The sequence below is a fragment of the Trachemys scripta genome, chromosome 8 (genome assembly GCF_013100865.1).
Source record: "Trachemys scripta elegans isolate TJP31775 chromosome 8, CAS_Tse_1.0, whole genome shotgun sequence".
NCBI classification, from domain to species: domain Eukaryota; kingdom Metazoa; phylum Chordata; order Testudines; family Emydidae; genus Trachemys; species Trachemys scripta.
This window is the reverse complement of record NC_048305.1, coordinates 71,553,270-71,576,515: the sequence shown is the minus strand read 5'-3', so window position 1 is coordinate 71,576,515 and position 23,246 is coordinate 71,553,270. Positions and strand designations below refer to the sequence as shown.

The following is a 23,246-nucleotide window of genomic DNA, read 5'->3' as shown; positions in this document are numbered from 1 at the left end:
CTGTAAGGGACCTTGAAAGGTCATCGAGTCCAGCTCCCTGCCTTCACTAGCAGGACCAAGTAGTGATTTTGCCCCAGATCCCTAAGTGGCCCCCTCAAGGATTGAACTCACAACCCTAGGTTTAGCAGGCCAATGCTCAAACCACTGAGCTATCCCTCCCCCCAAATACAAATTTTCCCTACTTCTTATTGTTCTGTCGTTCATATATATTTTACATTCATGTTTTAAAATTTACCCAACACATTTAAAATGTGGTGTTGGCACATATCTACTTACTTCATGAGAATATACAGTTACAGGTGTATTTAAGAACAAACTGTTGAGAGAAGCATTTAGGCAAATGGATTAAAGCTAAAAGTCCAGTGCAGTTTTATTTGTGATGGATTTCAGAGATTTATTTTCTAGAAGCCAGAGTTTAATTTTGTTCAGGTTATCATTTAAATTTATGGTACTTCATTGGTTACAGTTGCACTACTCAGATCACTTGGTCATATTCACTTCTTTAATCTAACCACTGTTTTTTATTTGTGTGACATGCTAGTTCGGGTACATGAGGCAATATCATGCTTTCCCGATACAGAGTTTTTAGTTGAATAGAACTCATAGTTTAGTAATTGGTTATAGGTCACTCTGTATTATTAGTGTGTTGTTCTTAAATTTTTATATAATTGTCTTTCCTTAATATGGGTTCAAATAATTGGAAGTGATGCTTAAAGGAAATTTCTCGTTCAGATTTTCTATTGTGCTCAGGTTGCGAGCAGTTTGAAATGGATTCTTTAGGAAACTTTGTCTTCTAGCCTGACAGATTGCATAAGAGATGAGACAGAAATGTAAGTTGAAAGGAAGATGATTCATTGTTCTGTTATTTAAAGAATATCTCATTCTTTATACCTTTCATAATCAGGATTTCAAAATAAGGATCCAGATTATTTTCATTCTCAAGTACAGTTTTTTGACTAACTGTATTTGTTGAAAAGTCAGCAACAGCCCAGTAAAGGACTGCATTTATATGCGGTCATAAATCAGCATGCTATTTTACGTGTTTCTGTGTGCATTTGAGGAAATTCAGACAGTTTTATTATTGAAACATTTAATAATGATACATAAGGAACGTAAGAAGTTACTGCTTTCCCATAAAATTATGGGTTTATTTCTAGTTTAGCTCTTCATTACTGTGGGTAGAATTGGAAAGTGTACAGTGGGATAACTTTGGGGGAGGGGGATTTATTCAGTAAGTCTCTCTTGAAATTGGAAAGAAGTTTGAAGAGCTATTATTGTTCTAAATAGATTGGGATTATATTAACTGCAATAACAGTCTCTAAATGTAAGAAATATCTGGGAGAAATGATGCTTCAAAACTTTCCATTCTATCATGGCTAACTTTAAAAAGTTTTGTGAATTGCACTGTTGACACAAACATAATACACATTTCTCATTGCTAGTTTATTTTTAACTTAATATTAAAATATTTAAAAAGAGAAATCACAGAGATGTACACAGATATATACATTATGCTAATTATGAATTTTGCAAATAGATGCATGTTTAAAATGCTATTTCTGCACTGATTAACTAAAGGTAATTCTAGTGACATATATACTTTTAAGAATAAAGTAAGTAAAATTATATATTATGGGCTGGTTTTGCCCATGGAAACAAGAAAATTTAGATTTTAAATTACTATTCAATCCTTCTTGCTTTGATCTCAAACACTTTCGATGCTTTTGGTCAGACTGGACAACTTAAGAATGAAGTGAGGAAGTCAAAATTTTCTTCTGAACATATTAAAAATGAATAGTGTATGACTTATATTTAATTTTGGGGGGTAGAGGGAAGAGAGAAGAACTGTTGATCTAATATTTTATTTTGTTGGGCTTCAGCACCAAGTAAACTGTATACAGCCCAAAAAACAACAAGGAGTCCGGTGGCACCTTAAAGACAAACAGATTTATTTGGGCATAAGCTTTCGTGAGTAAAAAACCTCACTTCAGATGCAGTGAGGTGTTTTTTTACCTACGAAAGCTTATGCCCAAATAAATCTGTTTGTCTTTAAGGTGCTACCGGACTCTTGTTGTTTTTGTGGATACAGACTAACACGTCTACCCCCTGATACTGTATACACCCAAGTTATAATCACCTTTAAAAATAGCTGGCTGTATTGTAGAAATGTTGACTGATCCTGAACCATCGTGACACTAACACCGTGGTATAATATACTGTAAAACTTAATCACTCAAACTTGCGGTCAGTTAAATACTTATTTTTGTAGGTAAACTGAATGTGAACTTTGTACCTCTACCATGTACCAATCTGTTTCTTGGTCTGTATGCTATGGAGCAGAGACCTACCGGCATTGCTTCACCAGATCTTTTTTGTCAATTCAAGTAATCTGTATTATTTCTAATGTTTTCATTCTTTTAATAGGTTTTTACTGATCAAAAATGGATAATTTGAGAAAATATTTAAAACAAGGAATCATTCTAGTACTGCATGTTGTAATATAAAATAAAAAGATTGAGTCTGTTTAGCATAGCAACTTCTGAATTTAGAAAAATGTAATTCTTCATTTGTCTGTGAAGAGCATAAAATAAAAATATTTAACAAAGTTGTGTTTTTCTTACTTTGTCACTGGAGTTCCACAACAGTAATTTTTAGATCTTAAACTGTTAATGGAAAATCTTTTTTACAATTGTTGCTGTTTGAAAATCTTGAAATCCTCTTATTTAACAGCAGAAATGAACTGCTTATTTCCATTGTTTAAGCTGAAGATATAAAGCATCATTCTGTAGTTCACTTTTTTCACACATAGCTAGTATGAATATCTAGCTAATGATGACCCATTATGCTTAAGTGCATTAAGTCTGTATCCAAATATCTAAATTGAAACAACACTATTACAAATTACCAACAAACAATGAGGATAGCAATCTGTAACATACGCTGTTGTAAAACCCTTTAATGGACACATCTTCACCATGTAAGTTGCTGTGTGAAGTCTCAAATGGTAAATGAAGGTGTTTAACTTCAGGTTCTTTTGCCAAGGAAGAAAATACCCAGTCACATAAGCTTTTGACCTAAAGAAAAGAAGATTTCCACTAAAATGAAGTGTAGGAATTGTGTGGTTGGTAAAACTAATTTCTCTTTGGGTTTTTGATTCTGATACAGGTTAGATGAACCTTCTGAGGTCTTTCCCTAAAACTAAGCAAGATTACCATAAGGTAATTAAGCTAAATTGGGAGACAGTTTTCTTTATATCATGACTACTTCTAGAATGTGAGACTCCAGGAAATATTGTACAATAGTCTTATACCAATAGTCAAAACATATTACTGTGTATGAATTGGTATCCAGTTACTAATACAGTTTTTCAAAAGAGCACAATTATTAACTAGTCTTTTCATATATAGAAACTTGTGATTTAAATCCTAAATCACAAGTAAATGGAAATAAGACTACATGAAACATGTGCCATTGGTTTATCTTGCATTTCAGCCTTATTTCTCAGCCCATCAGAAAGATGGTTTTCCAAAGCTTTGTGAGGTACAAGTTACTATCTCCATTTAATAAACTCTAACAGAGAAGTGGAGAGGCAAAGGAATGGAAATAGAATCCCTTTTTAAGGTTGATGAGAACTTCACAGTTTTGGTTCCTGACTGAAGCTAAATATCAAGAGGGTTTTGTCCTTTTTTTTTTATTATTATTATTATTATTTTTTTTGAGCCATCTATGCAGACTTCGTTGTATCACCTTTAGGCATTCTCCAGTAAATGTACTTCCTTCCTTGAATATTTCCCAACCTGTGAACTGTATCCTGCTAGATGCTGTGCATTGGTTTCTTTAACTATACTTTGCAGTTCTTCTGGAGATAGCACAAATGACCATTTGCTTCTGAGAGTATTTGCCTCTCACTTTGTATTTTTTTTTTTTTTTTGAGGGGCAGAGGGGTATTTTGTTGAAAGGTGTAGGGGGCAAAGAGGGAAAAGGGAGAAGGAGAAATACAAAATTCAATGGTCACATTTTTTTAAATAATTATATTTATTGCGTGCCGTTCAAGCAAAGGACAATGTGTACAATTGATTATAGGTGTAAGTTTTGTATTGTTGACTAAAGTTTGGGCATACTACTCAGAAGGGCAGATAACTTTTTATTGCACATTTGAATATACAGGTAGTGGTTGAGAGTGGCTTACAGTATACATAATATGTAAGTGACTATAATTAGAACCAAATGTAAAAATATTATTCTTTGGTCCTTAATGATGGAAAAATTGTATGGCATGGCAAAGTACTATTTTTTTTTTTTATTTTTTTTTTGCCTCTCCAAAAGAAACAAATACCTAATCTCTTTTGTATCAGCTATAAATACTAGAGCTCTTTTTCGTTTACATGTTCTGTTAGTAAGCAATGTGAAATATGCCACTCTGTAGTTCACTTTAAATGCTCATGCAATTACACGCTTATACCATAAACTCAAACCAGGGTTAGTACTTTGTTTTCCATGATGAAACATTTGTATATGTTTTCTGTATCTCCGCATCGACTGACTATGGCAATAGGTGTAGTTAGCTGTGCTTTCTCTCCCTGAGAGAACATCTTTAAGATCCCTATCTTGTGAAAATCTTTGTCTTAATAGAAACCGATCAACTAAAATTCATATTTTATTGTGTACCTTCGCAGTGAGACAATGTAAACGGATACATTGTAAAGTCAAAATATAAGTATGCTGCAAAGGCAAGAGTAATAGGGATAAGAATAAGGTTATGGTAGCCTTAACTCATTCCAATGTGCTGACCATTTCATATTACAACTTTTTTATTATTGCATTCACTACAGAGCTGCAATATATCTGTTGGAAAATAGTGTTTCATAAATAATATCACTTTGCAGTCTAAACAGAGGACACATGCAAGGAATAACTTCAAGTAAGAATGGGACCACTTATGAATGGATGACTGGAATCTTGAAAACACTCAGCGCTGCAAAAGTAATTCTATTCAGCTAAGCCTCCGATCCTGCAAAAAGATCAAGAAAACGGTTTCCCACAGAACCCCTGTGCAGGCCTTAATATGTTCATGATCTCCCTATAAATAGTGAGGTCTTTTCTTTTAGTAAGCACTGGATGCTATTGTGATGATGTTGAACTCAGTAGTCTTTCCATCAAAATCTTACTTATAAAACACCAAAAATTCAGTGTTAACGTAAATCATGTGACATTCCTGTTACTGTTAAAGCTAGTCAAATTGAATTTGCTGGGGGGGGGGTTTCAACCAGCTTTTTGATGTTTCAGTGAAAAGTTTTTAAAGTCTCGTTAATTTTATGAAAACTATTTCTGTGTGACCTGGTTTACTTAGCCCTCTTTCATTTGACAATACATTATCTTCTCCCCCCCCTCCCCATTTCAGCTGGGGGGGATGTTCAACTGGACCAGCAGGGGAAAGACCACCTATGACGAGGCTGTTGGAAGAGGGAGAGAAGAGTTGATATACCTAGATCCCTACCAACTTCAGGGTCCATTTTGGTCAATTTCACGGTCAAAGGATTTTTAAAATGGTAAATTTCACCTATTTAACTCTGAAACGTCAGTGTGTAATTATAGGGGTCCTGACCCAAAAAGGAGTGGTGGGGAGCATACCCCTACAGTAGTAGGGTGGCAAAACTGTGACCCCCTAAAATAACCTTGTGGCCCTCCTGCAACTCTTTTGGGTCAGGACCCCCAATTTGAGAAACACTGGTCTCCCTCAGTGAAATCCCTATAGTATAGGATAAAAGTACCCAAAAGACTAGATTTCATTCTCTGATGTTTTTCATGGTTGTGAATTTGGTAGGGCCCTACTCATGCCCCATTCTTGTATATTATGCCCTCAGGGGAGGCAGCAGCCATTCTGTTGTGGTTGTTGCCTCACTCTCCCACTTGAATAATCGAGACATAGTTTGAGCTGTTTCTAAGATGCTGTGGGTCTGACCAATCACTAGTTTTCAGTACAGCTATACTGCCAAAAACCCTTAGTGTAGATTCAGCTTATACCAGCAGCAAGAATTATTTGGTGTAGTTAAACTGTCTCCCCAACTACCCTAAACTATGCCAGCACAAAGATTCCTGCTGCTATAAGCTGTGCCAACATGAGGATTTTTGCCAACATACCTATCTGAGTTCGGTGTGATTTCTCTCTCCCACCGCCTCTCCAGTGCCGTTGCTCAGCCACCAAAATTTTGTAGTGTTGACCTGGCCTCAGCGTTGGGCTCAATCCTTGGCGTTAGGCTGAAAGGCCAACCCTGAAGATTGGTTATTTGACATGGAGACTTTTAACAGCACAGTGGACCTAAATATATGTAATAGTAGATCTCAAAGTACAGGTACTCCTCCAAAGAAGGTATCATTACCCACATTTTACAGATAGTGGTAATGCCTGGAGGTTTTTTGTTTTGTTTTTGTTTTTGGTGGGTTTTTTTTTTTTTTTGGCAGGGGGCCAGGGGAAGGTGTGTTAACGTACCCTAAAATTGTGGCCTTCGCATTGAAACACAGACATGGGAATAGATTTTATTCCCCTGCATGTCTTGATAAGGGGAATTTCATATTGTGGATAGTTTTGACTTAGGTCGAGCCTGCCTCAATGTCTCAAGGTTTTTATTTGGACTCTGCCCCCTCCGTGTGAATTCATAAAGGTGATTTTTTTCGCAGTCCTTTCTAACTGTACTGAAGCAATTGCTTTAAGCAAACTGAGTTTGCTCTATTAGTGACACTTTGTAAATTAGAAAGGCAGACAGAAACTGGAATTCCTGTTCCTTGGGCAATTCTGAAATTTCAGAAACAATAGTTCCAAATTGGAATGAAATCTCAAAATTTTGTTTTGGAAAAAGCCAGTGACACTTTTTGACCTTTCTGAAACTTTTCTGAGTCTCCCTATGCTACCCCAGACTCCTAGCAGGTGTGCAGGGAAACCTTGCCTAGTTCCCATCAGGTTTTCACAAAATTGTCACATTCCCGTGGAATGCTTACCCTTTTAAATATCTTCCATCAGAAAACTGTCTATCCCGCTCTTATCATTAAGTTATTGTAGGCTATACCTTGACGAGTGGCAGCACTCCTAAACCTTTTACAGGCTTATAGCAATCTGAAAATAGGTGCCTGAGAAATCTGGCATAGTTCATAAATAGCTACTAATCAACTATTCTATTTCAAAGTGTTTGCCTATTATCTTAATAGTACTTGATAAGAGTACTTGCCTCAGATGGAGCAAAGAGGGGAACTGGGGTTAGAGCAAAGATCATTTTTGTATAGTCCAGCTCCTGCTAAGTTTGTAATAAACATCAAAATAATGGCTAGGTTTAGTATTGAGCAATTTTGTCCATGTAAATTCTAACAAATGTGTTTTAACAAGTTCACTAGAGAAATGACCTTTCTAATCAGTCGTTCCTATTGTCTATCCTCGAGGTTGCGTACTGTAATCTGAGGCAAGGTTAGCTTAAGGCGTTTTCCCTTTTGTTTGTATTGTACTATATGAGTATTACGTAGCATCCCTTCCCTTCCTTTATATCCCCGGCCTGGTTGTCTGGCCGAAAGGGAGGGGTCCTCCCCTGCTCCCTGGAATGAACGCAGCAGGGGCCCTCTCTGGCTGGAGGACAGGGCCTCTGCACTATCGTTGTGCTTTCCTCCTTCCTACTAGCTTTTAGCCCTAGGGGCGGTTCTACGCTGGGTGGTGGCGCCCCCATGCGGCAGCACTACGGTGCAGGAGGGTCCCCGTCCCCCCCCTTGGCTCCCTGGCTAGGGTGACCGGATGTCCCGATTTTATAGGGACAGTCTCGACATTTGGGGCATTATCTTATATACGCGCCTATTACCCCCATTTTTCACACTTGCTGTCTGGTCACCCTATCCCCATCCCCTCCGGTTAGAGGTTTTGTGTCTCTCCTCGCGCCAAGCGGGGGACTCGGGTCCACGTTTGCCCCTGCCGGGGTGACGCTGCTCCCAGCAGCCCGGTGTTCCCGCCTCCCCTGGCCTGGGCGTGCTGGGCTGGGGTAAGGCGCGATGCTGTGCGCCCTTCACCCCCGAGCTGCCTGTGCCGACGAGGCGCGGCTCCTTGCGGTCCCTGCGGCCGGGCGGGGCAGTACCTCTCCGGCTGGAATGCGGCTCCGCCGGCTCTGGCCACGCCTGTCGCTCGCGGAGCTTCCGCCGCCCTGGGGCCCTCGTCTGTCCTCCCCTGACGGGCGGTGCCAGTCTGCAGCCCGCGGCAACCAAGGGGAGAGACGCAGCCGGGCAGGGGTAAGAGGCGCGGGGCCAGCCCCGGGCAGGAGAGGGGCTGCTGGTGGCAACCCCGGCGGTTAGTGCCAGTCCAGCACCATGGGGGGCTGCTAAGACCCAGTGGGGTCTGTCTGTCCATCCCTCACAGCTGTGGTATCTGAGGGCTGCTGAAAGGAGCAGGGATCTGAATGAGTAGCGATCCACCCATCTGGATTCGCATCTAGACCGGCCGGTTTGAACGCAAGCCCATGAACCGGTGTAGGTCTGAGCACGCGTTGTGTGCTTGGGCAGCAGCCGCGGGCTAGGTGCTTGTCAGCCAGAGACGCATTTCGGGTCTGTGAGGAAAGCAGATGCAGCTTGTCTTGTTTAAACCTCGAGGATGGGGAGCTGGGTTTGTCTTGTGTTGTGATGCCAGCTTCAGAGCTTGTGGGCTTTTCCTCTGAATGCTTGAGAGCTCTATCCTGGGAGGTCCTGAGTGGCTCTTGGAAGGTGAGGACGCTCCTTACCTGTTGACTTTAGTGAGACTTGAGTGTGCCCAGTACCTCAGGATCAGGCCTGTGCTCACTAAAATGTTAAAACTGAAGTGTGTGTATGGGTTGGTTGAGTCTCCAGTTTGTATCAAAGTGCAGTTGTGTGCATCAGAGATCAAAGGAATAAATTCGTCTTACAATGTGGCAAAGTCCACTTCTAATGGGGAAAAAAAAGATTAATTTTAAAACACTACTTGGGTGTAAGGTACAGGTACTTCTGGCTAATTATAACTTTTATATTGTTCACTTTAGTAACCAGGATGTCACACAAGGCAAGTTCAAGTACACAACAGAACAAGCAAGGAAGCAAACTTGCTGATAGCAAGTGGGAAAATCACTGTGGGGGCAATACTGAGAGGGGAAAACTGGGCTCCTGAACAGCTTTGGTTGTTGTTGGATTGACCCTAAGAGCTGTTTTGATGCTGTCTCTTCAGGGGTCACTTGCAGTTTTGCAAATCCATGCATGACTCCCTTTCTTTTGAATGGTGAAAGTGGAGAGGGCTTGTGGCAGGGATTCCATCTCATATATGGGGGGATGGAGACTTTAACCATGATTCCAGGTGATACTTAGGCACTTGAAAACTCTAGTTTTTTGGCAGATAACTTAGCAATTAGGTGATAGGAGCACTGTATCTAATTCCTATATAAAAGAAAGAAAAATAAATAAATATTAAACCCACTCAGCTCTAATACTACCATGTTCTGACATCTTGTGGCAAGTCACTTAAGGGACACTGGTTAGGTTTAAAATGTTCATGTATATTCTTATTTTGTTAATAACTCTGGAGAGAGAGAGAGACCCCATCAGGACTCCTGGGGTCTCTCTCAGCTCTGGTAGGGGAGTGGGGTCTAGCGGGTTACAGTCGGGGAAGGGGAGGAGGGGAAGAAGGCAGATAAATCTGGGTTCTATATAAGAACATCATAATGGCCATACTGGGTAAGACCAATGGTCCATCTAGCCCAAAGTGGCCAATACCAGATGCCTCAGAGGGAAAGAACAGAGCAGGGAATCATCAGATGATTCATCCCCTGTCGCCCACTCCCAGCTTCTGGCAAACAGAGGCTAGGGACACACAAAACATGGTGTTGCATCCCTGCCCACCCTGGGTAATAGCCATTGATGGACCTATCCTCCATGAACTTATCTAGTTTTTATTGGAACCCTGTTATAGTTTTGACCTTCACAACATCCCCTGGCAAGGAGTTCCACAGGTTGACTGCGAAGAAATATTTTTTGTTTGTTTTAAATCTGCTGCCTATTACTTTTATTGGGTGACTCCTGGTTTTTGGGTTATATGAAGGAGTAAACAACATTTCCCTATTCAATTTTTCCACACCATTCTTGATTTTATAGACCTCTATCAGATCCCCCTCCTTAGTCATCTCTTCCAAGGTGAAAAGTCCCAGTCTTTTTAATCTTTCCTCATACAGAAGGTGTTCCATACCCCTAATCATTTGTGTTGCCCTTCTCTGTACCTTTTCTAAATGCAATATATCTTTTTTGAGATGAGGTGACCAAATCTGCATGCAGTATTCAATATGTTGGCATACCATGGATTTATATAGAGCCAATATATGATATTTTCTGTCTTATTATCTATCCCTTTCATAATGATTCCCAATATTCTGTTAGCTTTTTTGATTGCCACTGCACATTGAACAGATGTTTTCAGAGAATTATCCACAATGACTCCAAGTTTTCTTTCTTGATTGGTAACAGCTAATTTAGATCCTGTCATTTTATATGTATAGTTGGGATTATATTTTCCAATGTTCATTACTTTGCATTTATGAACATTGAATTTCATCTGCCATTGTGTTGCCCAGTCACCCAGTTTTGTGAGATCCCTTTGTAACTCTTTGCAGTCAGTTTTGGATTAAACTATTTTGAACAATTTTGTATCACCTGCAAATGTTGCCAATTCACTGTTTACCCCTTTTTCCAGATAATTTATGAATAGGGTGATCAGATGTCCTGTTTTTAAAGGGACTGTCCTTTATTTAAGCCCTTCTGCAGGTGTCCTGACTTTCTTAAAAACAGGCAACTTGTCCTGTATTTTCTGTCTCCCTCCATCAGTACTGGAGCATCCTGCTACTTGCTGGATCCTGCTCACCAGCCCACTAGCAATGAGTGTGTGTGTGTGGGGGGGGGGGTCCAGTGGATGCTGATGGGAGTGGGTGTGCAAGGCTAGTGGTGGGGCGAAGATGCAGCACATAGGGCTGGCTGCTCCCCCATGCTGGTCTGTGAGCGCAGCCCCCACTGCATGCTGGCTGTTGGCTAGCAGGGCCCTGACCACTGTCCTGTTTCCAGCTGGCACTGGCTGCGTGCTGTGAGCTGCAGTGGCTGATGAGTGCGGGCAGGCACCAGGCAGCGGGCCAGTTACATGTCGTCTCTGCTGCCCACTCATTGGCCCTTTACACGCTCCCCCTCTCGCTGTCCTCTCCCTGTTTTGCCCCTTCCCCCCTACCAGCCCTGCTGCTCCTCCATATCCCTCCACCCCCACCCACAGGGGGAGCGTATCCCGCTCCCAGTGCTGTGCAGAGAACCGGCCCCTGGTCGGAGTGCTCAGCTCACCAACAGCCTGGCTGGCAGGCTCCTTCCTTCCTCCACTGCCTCTGGCTGGGCTTACACCCCAGGAAAGCCCAAGACCCTTTGGTCAGGAGGGGGCGAGCCCTGTATGTGCCAAACCCCACACAGCGCTGGCACAGCTAAGTTCTGGAGTGATGGGTGGGGAGGGGGGATTTCCAGCTTGTTCATGCCCTGAACTTGCAAGCTCCACAGCAGGCCCCTGGGCAGGGGCTTAGCACCCTCTTCACACACACACACCCCCCGGGTCCTTCCCTCTAGGGAGCATGGGACTGCTCCATTCCCTAGGCACCCTCACCTGCTGAGCCATCTCTCTGCCCCAGTTCACTGAAGCCCCTGCAGTCAGGTTCCCTGAGCCCTAGTGTACAATGCATCCTTAGGGCTTAACCCTTTCCTGCCCATGCTATAGCTGGGGGACAGGAGATGATCAGCAGCAGCCTGGAGGGGTTACCTGCCTTTCCACGCTGTGTGGGCAGGAAGGGACAAGCTGCTTCCAGCCACAGGGGGGTGGGGGTGGGGGGAAGAGATGAGCTCTGCAAAGACACGAGCCAGGTCATCCCTTCCACCTCCTCCTCCCCTGCAGCTGGAAGCAGCTCCTGTCCCTTCCTTCCCACACAGTGCCAAAAGGCTGCTGCTGGCGACATTCTGGTTTGAACCTGACAGAAATCTGGGGAGGGGGCATGTGATCACACACACACACACACACACACCCCTACCTCCTCGGGAAGACAGGAGAGATGGATCCGTCTGAGGGGCCCAGGCAGGCATGGAGGGTGGAAAGTGCTGGGAAGGGAGGGTCAGTTGGTCAGCCCCCCGTGTGAAAGAGGTGTGTGTATAGGAGTATGTGTGTGTGTGTCACCCCTCCCCGTGTGAACCCTAAAACCTTAAAGATAAAAAGATAAGGTAAATAAAAAGAATCCAACTACACCCCTATTTACCTCTCTCCATTCTCACCATTTATTCCTACCCTTTGTTTCCTACCTTTTAACTGGAGTGCCTGGCAATGCTTTCAGGATCATCTAATGATCCTTAATTTAATTTAATGACAAGCCTTTTGTTATCTTAATCACCCTGCTTCTGTTTATAAACAAAAAGACCGAGGAGTACTTGTGGCACCCTAGAGACTAACAAATTTATTTGAGCATAAGCTTTCGTGGGCTAAAACCCACTTCTGTTTTGTTAGTCTCTAAGGTGCCACAAGTAATCCTTGTTCTTTTTGCTGTTACAGACTAACACAGCTACCACTCTGAGGCCTTGGCTACACTTGCAGATGTACAGCGCTGTGAGTTAAACCTGCAGCTGAGTAGGGAGAGCGCTGCAGTCTGTCCACACTGATAGCTGCCCAGCACACTATCGTGGCCACATTTGTGGCAATTGCAGCGCTATTGGGAGCGGTGCATTATGGGCAGCTATCCCACAGAGCACCTTTTCCCATTCTGCCGCCGTGGGTTGTGGGAAGGGGGCGTGGGTGCGGGGGATTCTGGGTCCTGTCCCAATGCCCCGTGATGCATCGCTTTGCATCCCAGAAATCCCTTTGTTTCCGTCCACCTTAGGCGCCATCCTTCAATGGTTTCTGTGCAGCGCGATCTGTCTGCGGGAAATGGAGTCCGAACTGCTGAGGCATATGCTGACGAGTCTCGCCAGCACGTCATGTTTGGCTATCGAACTATTCCTTAAGATCCAAAGTGACAGGGAGAGTGAGGGTGAGGATTCCGACGATGCTATCGAGACACGTAACGCGTACGACACGAAATTGCTTGTGGCATTCACGGACATGCTTAGCACCATGGAATGCTGCTTTTGGGTTTGGGAAACAAGCATCGAGTGGTGGGATCACATCGTCATGGAAGTCTGGGATGACGAGCAGTGGCTGCAGAACTTTCGGATGAGAAAAGCCACTGTCATGGGACTGTGTGAGGAGCTTGCCCCCACCCTGCGGAGCAAGGACACGAGATTGAGAGCTGCCCTGCCAGTGGAGAAGCGGGTGGCTTTTGCAATCTGGAAGCTGGCAACTCCAGACAGCTACCGGTCAGTTGCAAACCAGTTTGGAGTGGGAAAGTCGACCGTCGGAATCGTGCTGATGCAAGTTTGCAAAGCCATTAATCGCATCCTACTCAGAAGAACCGTGACTCTGGGTAACGTGCAGGAAATAGTGGATGGCTTTGCACAAATGGGGTTCCCTAACTGTGGAGAGGCGATAGATGGGACGCACATTCCTATTCTGGCACCACCCCACCTAGGATCCGAGTACGTTAATCGGAAGGGGTATTTCTCTATGGTTCTCCAGGCGCTTGTGGATCACCGTGGGCGTTTCATTGACATTAACACAGGCTGGCCTGGAAAGGTGCATGACGCACGCATCTTTCAGAACACTTGGCTGTTCAGGAAGATGCAGGCCGGGACTTTTTTCCCAGAGCGGAAGATCACGGTAGGGGAAGTTGAAATGCCCATTGTGATCCTTGGAGATCCCGCTTACCCGTTAATGCCGTGGCTCATGAAACCCTACACAGGGAGCCTTGACAGCAGCAAGGAACGGTTCAACTACAGGCTGAGCCGGTGCCGAATGACTGTGGAGTGTGCCTTTGGCTGTTTAAAGGCCCGCTGGTGATCTCTGTACGGGAAGCTGGACTTGGCCGAAAGCAGCATCCCCGTGGTTATATCCGCGTGCTGTGCTCTCCATAATATTTGTGAAGGGAGGGGTGAAAGCTTCACTCAGGCATGGACCTCCGAGGTTCAACACCTGGAGGCTGAATTTGCACAGCCAGAGAGCTGGGCTATTACAGGGTCCCAGGGCGGGGCTGCAAGGATTAGGGATGCCTTGGGGGAGAAATTTGAGGCTGAAAACCAGCAGTGATATCTGGTGCCCTGCACGGGAGTGAAGTGCAGTAGTTCCAATCTTTAGGCATCAGTGTCTGCTTAGCAGACAAGCAGACTTGCAGTGCCTGTTTATTTCCTGGGCTAAGGAGTCTTTTACTTTATGCAATAATAAAGAATATTTTCAAAGCCAAAGAATCCATTTATTGAAAAGAAAAAAAAATTATTTATTGAAAAGAAAAAAGGGGAACAGTGGAGTGGGCAACAGTACAATCAGATTTGTGTATGTCCTGTCTGGTGTGCTGTGCAGTGTGTGCTGCACGTCAGGGCAGCTATACTGCATGGTGATGGGGGTTGAGTGTCAACATCCCATATCAAGATATACAAAGTAAATATCCTTAAATCAAACTCTAGTACGTTCTCAAGCAGCATTACTTTATATATATGTACAATTTGATTATTACTGGTGGAAATGTTTTTTCATCACTGTGTGTATGTACGGTGAAATTGATGTTTCCTGACATTTACCAATAAAATTCTAATCCTACCAAGCCTAGAGATATAGCAAGTTAAATATTTATATTATTGCTAATAATACACATACTACAAAAGTGTTTTATGAAAACACAGATCGGTAATCAGTTTGACGTATATTTATACATGCACACCTATAAGGCTTAATTATTGGCTTACGTTCAGCTTGTTGGCATTTCTCTCTCTCTCTGTAATTCCAATAACTTCTGAACACTGTAAAAAGCAACAGAGGGTCCTGTGGCACCTTTAGTCTTAAAGGTGCCACAGGACCCTCTGTTGCTTTTTTTACAGATTCAGACTAACACGGCTACTCTTCTGATACTTCTGAACACTGCATCTGATCAATTGCAAAATTTCAGGGAATGTGAGTACAACTCTGTTGACTTTGAGGAAAACTGAAAGAGGCAAAATGTGGGCGGGGGGCATATGGAGCCTCTGCCATCTGTTTAGCACAGCCACAGCTTCAGGCACCCCTGAAATTGTCTACAGATAAACAACCGCTTGAATGCACTTATTAACACCTTCCAACATAACAATATCCCTGTTCATCATCCAATAGAGTTTAGCATGTTGACACCTTGAATGACTTATCTCCCAGACAAATACTCATGGTAAGAGGAAATGTGGGACCTTGATACACAGAAGAGGGAATGGGGGACACACAGAGCCCCTGGCATGGGGGGAGAAGGTGGGAAGGAACATTAAACCCCTTCTTTTGGATTCAGGAGAGGGAAATGGAGGGCACCGCAGGAATTGTGGGGGTGCACACTGAGCCACTAGCATACAGGCGAAAATGGGGGACCCTGGTAGGGGATGAGGGAAGAATAGGAGACAAAACAGAGCATCTGATATGGGGGAGCTGCAGGGAGTCCCTGAAATAGAGGGGGATGGGAGGGTTGTGGATGCAGCTTGTGGGGTGTGCAAGGAGCCCCTGGTTTGTGCAATAAGCTCGGCATGGAGAAATGACACATTGAGATCCTCTAGTTTATTGTGTTATTTAAGTAATTATTTTGAGACATAGCAATGTAAATGTAGGTCGTGGGATGAAGGTCATTGTTGGAATCGACTCTTTGTCCCCTCCACCGTATAATTGACCTGAGTTTGGGATGGTTGCATTAGGCTCAAGGAGTGAAGCCATGTCTAAGTTGTGTATGATGTGTGTGCGATGAGCTGTATTTGTGTCCTATTTAGCAGCTGTTCTCTAGACCGGAGTGACTCTCAGCCAGCGTAAAACAGGAGGGTTTATTGAGTGACTGAACATAGCACAGGAAACTCTCTGATCCTCAGGCCTGGGCTCCCTCAGCTCAGCACAGCACATCCCAATCTCCCCTGCATCCAGGTGGGTTCTGCCTGCTCCCCCTCTCCAGCCCAGAACCCTCCCGCTTCCCAGCTGGGCATCTGATATCATTGGCCCCAGGTCCCGCCTCTGTCCATTGTCTTCTTTCCAGGTAAACAGGGTCCTCTGGGCCTCCTCTCCTCTCTGCCCCCCTCTGGCTGGAACTGGCTGGTTAGGTCATGGGGTCCTCTCTTCGCAGCCCATTGTCCTTCCACTGGCCAGAACTGGCTGCGACTCCTGAGCTGGGTCTCCGGTGAGGGTCATCGCTGGGGTGTCCCTCCTCTAGGCCATCGGCTGGGTCCCAAGTTCTCTCTCCGGTCCTCTGCAACAACAAACTCCCTCTCCCCTCACCTCGTTAAACCAATAACACCCAGGGGCACTGAGTCCCACTCCCTCTGCATGCAAACCATTGGAAAACCACGAAAAGATAAGAAAATCCCCCACTTCGTCACAAAAACCACTTCACTTAGGACTGCTTACAGAATATTGGTTGGTTGGCTTTTTCTGTAGAATATGTTTCTGACCAAACTGATGGACCAATTATAGTATTCAGTGGTTGTTTGAGAATGTGGATATAGACTGAAGAGTGTTACCAAGCCTACTTTGGAAATGAGATATCTAGTCGGTGTAAAGGTCTTGCTTCAACAAGTTTATATTCGTATTATTATTGTAATTGTATTCCTTTCTAGAATAATGATTTTTAATTGTTTAAAAATATTGTCCTATATTGTCTCACATCTTGTGAGATGGAAGTTTTTCCAGGTTTGTCCTATTTAGGTATGATCAGAAGTCTGAAGCCACCTAGGAGTGAAAAATTGATAAAAATGTTATTAAGTTGGGTTTTTTGCTTAATATGAAACTCTTAATGACTTCCATTAAAAGCAAGTGAACCAGGCCCTACATGTCATGCATATGCAAAATTCCTATATGCGACTATTGGTATGCAAATAGAATTTCAGCAAGTACCTGTGTGTGTTTGTTTTTTAATTGTTTTCTTCTTCTCTACAGATGGAAGACTGGGTTTACTGTCTCTCTCTTTTTTGTGCGGTGTTTTCTGCAAGAGTCCTTGGTTTTCCAGATGGAAAAATCAGCCCAGCTTGTGATTCTATGTTACCTAGTCATGGTAACTTTGTTTCCCAAACTACCTCAGCACCTTACAGGATCTCCATATCCAGCACTTCATTTGACCCAGGAAACAAGATCACAGGTAAATTAGAACTTTGAATAATTTGGAGTGTCTGGATGGGATTTAAATTAATGTAAAATTTTTAAAGAAATATCAAAGAGGCTCGTTATTTCAGCTCACTGACTGTGGCTGTTTCAGTGATATTACATTGTGCTGTGCAGAACCAGACTACCACTGTAGTTTTTACAATGTCTTGTGCTCTCCCCCAGTAGTCTAGCCTTCAGAATTCCAACAACATGAGACAAGACTGATCCCTGTTCACAGTGCAACAACCTCCTGCAAGCCTCTAGTTAATCTCTGTTTGATTTAGCCATGTGTCCTATTTTATTGCTTTTGGTTTTGGTTTTAGATAGGTTTAAAATGTGCCTTTCATGGTCTTTAGGTGTATTTACATAACTAAAGTAAAAGCACATAGCTCTCTCTCAGCCTTTATATATAGTTCTTTGTATTTGTAGATCACAAAATTACAAACATTCTGCTTGCAGGAAATCTGCTATTGTAGGTAACTGATAATACAGAATTAAGGGGTCCAATCCGCAGTCTGCAATTCTTATTTCTTTCATTATCAAGGTTCATATGTTCAGAATGCAATACACATTTTCACAAACAATACAAAATTCAGCTAGAATCAAACCGTCTGTCTGTCTGGTAAGAGGTGTGGAAGCAAGCCATACTATTCCTTAGAAAGGTGATACGAAGCTGAACGATGCTATAAGTGGTTATTACTTTCACTGTCTTATGTTGTATGCAGTGTTGTTGTAGCCATGTCAGTCCCAGGATATTAGAGAGACAAGGTTGGTGAGGTAATATCTTTGGATCAATTTCTGTTGGTGGGAGAGACACGCTTTTGAGTTTACACAGAGCTCTTCTTCAGGTCATCATCATCATTAGACAATGACATGACAGAGAGTGAGTGACAAGTAGCTAATATTTAAATTGACTATTTTAAGTAACTTCCATATCTTTTTCCCTCAGTGACTCTACAAGGAATTGACAATTCCACTTTTAAAGGATTTTTACTGCAGGCCCGAGCAGTTAGCGGAGATGGTATTGTTGGTACTTTTCAAATCATAGATCCAAACACGCAAGGTCTTTTGTGTAACCAAGTTCAGGTATGTGGTCACATTTTAAACTAGTTTGTTGAACTCATAAATTATTTTCCTTGCATTGTGTAAAAGACATGATAAATATTTTGTTTTTGCATTAGAGGTGACACTAAATGTGATCTGGAGGCAGCTTCATGTTTTCTAAAAAGTGTTTAATTGTGCTAAATCACTTTAAAAATAAAAGATATATGCTAGTTTTTCTGTGATGTAGACTAATGTCTGTGAAAGTAATAACAAATAGGGCTGGTTTGCAAAGGTAACAATTTTTGTGGGAAATACTTTTTAAATGTTTTCAAAATATTTCAAAATTTTAAAACAGAAATTTCAGTTTTTGAAAAGCAGGAAAGTTTCTGGGTTTGAGTGCTCCCCCACTCCTCTTTCTTGGTTTCCCCCTCTCCCTTTTTGGTTTCCCCTATAAGAGGAAAAAAGGGGACAGGAGAGAAAACAAACTAACAAAAAAACTGATGGGAGGAGGGTTGAAAATGAAACCAAAGTACAAAACTATTTGATTTAAAACAAGACTAATTTTTTTTCATTTAATCAAAAAATTCTTTTGGTATTTGCCTTTGAAAAGCCTGAAAATTCTTTTGGTATTTGCCTTTGTCATTGTTGAAAAAACTTGACCCGTGGACTTTTTCAGGAATAATTACTCTATGGGCTAGTCCACACTAACCCCCCAGTTCGAACTAAGATATGCAACTTCAGCTACGTGAATAACATAGCTGAAGTCGAAGTATCTTAGTTCAAACTACAAGGTACTTACCGCGGGTCCACATGCAGCAGGCAGGCTTCCCCGTCGACTCCGCGTACTCCTCTCGCAGACCAGGAGTACCAGTGTCGACGGCAAGCACTTCCAGGATCGATTTATCGCGTCTAGACAAGACGCGATAAATCGATCCCAGAAGATCGATTGCTTACCGCTGAACCCGGAGGTAAGTATAGATGTACCCTAAGTGTAGACAAGCCCTGAGAACTGCATCTTGGGGATCCAGATTTGTGTCTCAGTGATTTCTGCATCAAATGTGCCTAGTTTGTTCTAACAGCCAGCTTTGCAAATCATCTGGGCCCAGAGAACCAAGCGGAGTATTTTTTTTTTTTGTCATGTTTCAGAGTGAGTGTAAACAATTGCACATGTTATTTTCTATTTCTGTGAAAAAACACAATTACTAGGTATGTAGCTAGTCTTGTTTTCTAGCACTGTGGCCTCCATTCAGATTCAAAGTGCTTCTTTGAACTTAGCTACCAGATATAGGTGTTACAGCATTAATGGGGAACATACCCCTGTGATTCCACCTACTTATCTTTGATTTCAGGCAATTGCAATTGAAAGAGTTTAAGGATTATCTTCAAAGAGAAGGCAGTTTGGGTGAGATGTTTTTACTGTCAAGGGAGGAGATAAATGTTTGGGAGCCACTGTAGGATTCTTGCCCCTCTGGCCATTGGACAGGGGACTTCGTATTTTTCTTTCCAGCCCAATAGCTGCTGGTCACTCAGCAATATAATGGTGTCAGAGGAAACTGCCTGCCTTCCCCCTCCCCCCATCCCGATTTTTCATACTTGCTGTCTGGTCACCCTATGGGAAGAACACTGTACTGTTCAAAGGGAATAGCTGGCTCAGAATGAAAGGATGAGTGGAAGCTCTAAAAGTCAGCCAGCTTGAACTAGTTAATATCCTGGATCACTGCTTCAATGAGAGGAGGACCTCATGATATTTCAGAGGGAAAAGTGCATTACTTTCTTTCACTTGAGCATTCACCTTGGTTTTTAATTGCAGAATTCTTCAGTGAGTCACACAGATCGCAACAGCAAGAAAAATGTAACAGCAATTTGGGTAGCACCATCAGGCACAGGAAATGTACAATTCAGGTACATTTATGATTCCTAATATACTAACATTTCATAAACAAATTAATTTGCAGAAGGAATAAAATCTGTTTGATTTTGCAAAGGATTTACCCTTAGCAATATTGTACTGACAGTGATTTGAGATTTGCCCATCATTTTTAGTACCTCCTGGCCTTTATGTTTCATTTCTAATACTTTTAAGATATGCTGGCAAGATGAGGTTTCATCTTTTCATAGTTTTGTCTTATCATAAATAGTTACTGAACAATGTTTTCCCGAACAATGAACACCCTTAAAATTAAATCCCACTTCCATCTCTGAAGGTAAATGCCTCTATCTATTTGAAAAAGTCAGTATTGATTACTGCCAGCAAGATGTCTATCATATATCTAGAAACATTACTAGTGCCTTATCAGAACATTTCCCCAAATAATGGTTCAAAACGATGTGTTTGGTGTTTGTTTTGTTTCCAGAGCAACTGTTGTTCAGAATGTGAGTGTTTTCTGGACTAATGTCAGAAGTCAAACTCTTGTGTCTTCCAGTTCCTCTGTTGACTCAGTAAGTTGTTTCATTTTGATATTATTGTGAATATATTGTTTCACAAATATACATAACAGTGAATCATATGAATGAATTTGGGGCAATTTTTCCAGGAAACTTTTGGTGAGAGGTTTTATTAGAGCTAAACTCCTTCAAAGATTATTATGTTTTCTAATCAAATACTGTAAACTAAATTTAAACTTAGATGTTTAATTTGCTTTTAGTCCATTTTAAATACCTTTATGATAATGATGGTAGTATTACTTAATTGTAAATATAACTATTATAGCAGTTGCCTCTTGGGCAAAATCTGCAATTGTCGGTCTTAATTTAAGAGAGACCGAGAAGGGTAATAGCAAAGATGTTGTAGACCAGGATTGAGGTAATTTGATAGAGTTGCATGAGGAAAGATTGTATAGCCTCTGTCTGAAACAGACCTATCTCAAACCAATTAAATTAGCTTCTCATGTACAGAAACCCTCCTGTCTGCACTCATGGCATTCCCTCAGATTTCTGTTGCTGTCACAGTCCACCTGGAGGGTCTATTCTTTAAACTGCTGCCTTAATACTCAGAGCTGATGTGCGGAACCTCCGGTCCATTTCTACCAATGCCATCCATCCAATACAGAACTAGATTAGCGGGCCCTGCTAAAGGCTCTTCTCTCTCTACTCTCTAATCCTCAGAAGGCAATCAAACATACAGGACTTAGTGTGACCATATAGTCACACAAGCTGAATTTTAAAGCTTCAAGTCATCTGTCTCCATTGCTTTTTTTTTAATGCAGCATGTCCTGGGTAATTCTGAAGGTAGGGGGTTGCATCTCACCATTGACATGTGGACCGGTGTTCAGGCAACTGACTATGTTAGCAGAAGCAGCAGCAGCACAGGCAACAGGTATGCCCTCAGTCAGCAGCATACCTCACTGTAGGGGGGTGATTTTGAACAGCCGCACACTTGCAGGGACATGGAGAACCTGTGTGCTCTCTCAGAGGAGTGGCTAAGGCCCCTCGCTCTCTCTGCTGAAGTTGTGGCAGCAAACAGTGAATTAAATATCACAAAGGCTGTGCATGTTTGTAGTTTCCAGCATGTTCCTTGCCTTGCTCTCTGCCTCAGTCTGGTTTGTAAGGGAATTTCTGAAAGGGGATGCCCAGTCCAGGCACTGCTCTCAACAACCAGGAAGATCTGCAGCCACATCAGCTGATTCTGGGAAGTGTGACACAACCTTACACAGCCACAGGCTCACTCTTTCTGCCAGGCCACCAGATGAAGCAGGAGGTGATGACCAGATGGAACACCATCTTTTACCTGCTGGAATGTCTGTACGGGCAGAGAGAAAAGCCATGCTAAAAGTGGGGAGTCATCACAATCTTGGGGGCAGCAGTTTTGGTAAGACTGTGCTTCAAGTGGCCTGGCTCAATTTGTATTTACTTATTTATTTTTGGCCGAGGGACTGACCCCTGGCAAACTCCCCCAACTTTTAAGCACTGAGAAGCTGTGCAAGTGTTGTACATCCGTGGGCCCACACAAGCATAGACAGACACCAGCCTCCACTTGTCACCCTTCTGCTGACTACTCTAGAAGCTAATCAACATCCAATGGCATTTTGGTGAGGCTATAAAGCTGGTCAGAGGGAGTGATGTGGGAATCAACCAAGAAATTCCCTTGCTGTGCCTGCTGGAGAGAGAACTGACACATGGAGACCCTCTTCCATCAACAGAGCAAAAGCACTGGGGAGTCGTGCTGTCTGCTCTTCTGGGTAATTGACATCTCCAAGCCATCAAAAAAAAGCAGCAGTATTTGATGGCAACATGTCTCAACCCCTGATTGAAAGCACCATGGCTTCCTTCATCTCAGATAACAGGGATGCTGAGGCAGCCATAACCTACTTTAAAAATCACCTGGGAAGCATGGTGGCTGAAGTCATTGCTTGTGGCTCTCCAAAACATAGGCCACAGCATCATCCCCACCAGGAGGCTCCGACACTCTTCACTGCTGGCAGTTGAAGAGGGATGTGTGACCAACATTGCATCAGCTGGCTGTCGCCCACCTCTCCTATCCACCATCACGCTGGCATTTGGAGCACCTCTTTAGTGCACCAGGCAGTATAGTCTCTGACAGGTACACGACTCTCCCCAGGGAATGAGGAGAGACTATCATTCATCCAAGTGAATAGAAACTGGCTTCCCAAGAAGCACATCCTGATGGGAAGACCCTGAGGGAAAAGAGCCACTTCTCTCCGGCCGCTGGCTGTGTGGCTGCCCCTGCTCCTCCTGAGTCCTCTGGCCCGTGCTTGCAGGGCTGCATTCCGAAAGGGGTTTTAGAGCTGCAGGCCGGGGCCCCGGGGCCCCCTTAGCCCAGGGCCCTGCAGCCCCTAAAGCCCCTGCATTCTGGGTGGCCCTGCCTGACAGGGAGGAGGGGACAGCTCCCAGAATCATGGCCATGGGAGCGGTGCTGCTGCGCTGTGCAGAGCCATCTGCACACCACCTGCACCAAACAGGAGCTGCCCCAGGTAAGTGCTCTGCACCTCCT

The 23,246-nt window shown here is 43.1% G+C and overlaps 1 protein-coding gene across 1 annotated transcript; it reads left to right on the top strand.

The window, feature by feature from the left end:
• The first annotated feature begins 8,173 nt into the window (after positions 1-8,173).
• Positions 8,174-22,720, top strand: LOC117882096 (putative ferric-chelate reductase 1). The gene is made up of 7 exons (XM_034780077.1): positions 8,174-8,259; positions 17,048-17,246; positions 18,201-18,337; positions 20,106-20,197; positions 20,650-20,734; positions 21,502-21,611; positions 22,492-22,720. The coding sequence occupies exons 2-7, from the start codon at positions 17,048-17,050 to the stop codon at positions 22,718-22,720; spliced, it is 852 nt and encodes a 283-aa protein (XP_034635968.1). The 5' UTR covers positions 8,174-8,259.
• The last annotated feature ends 526 nt before the right edge of the window (positions 22,721-23,246 follow it).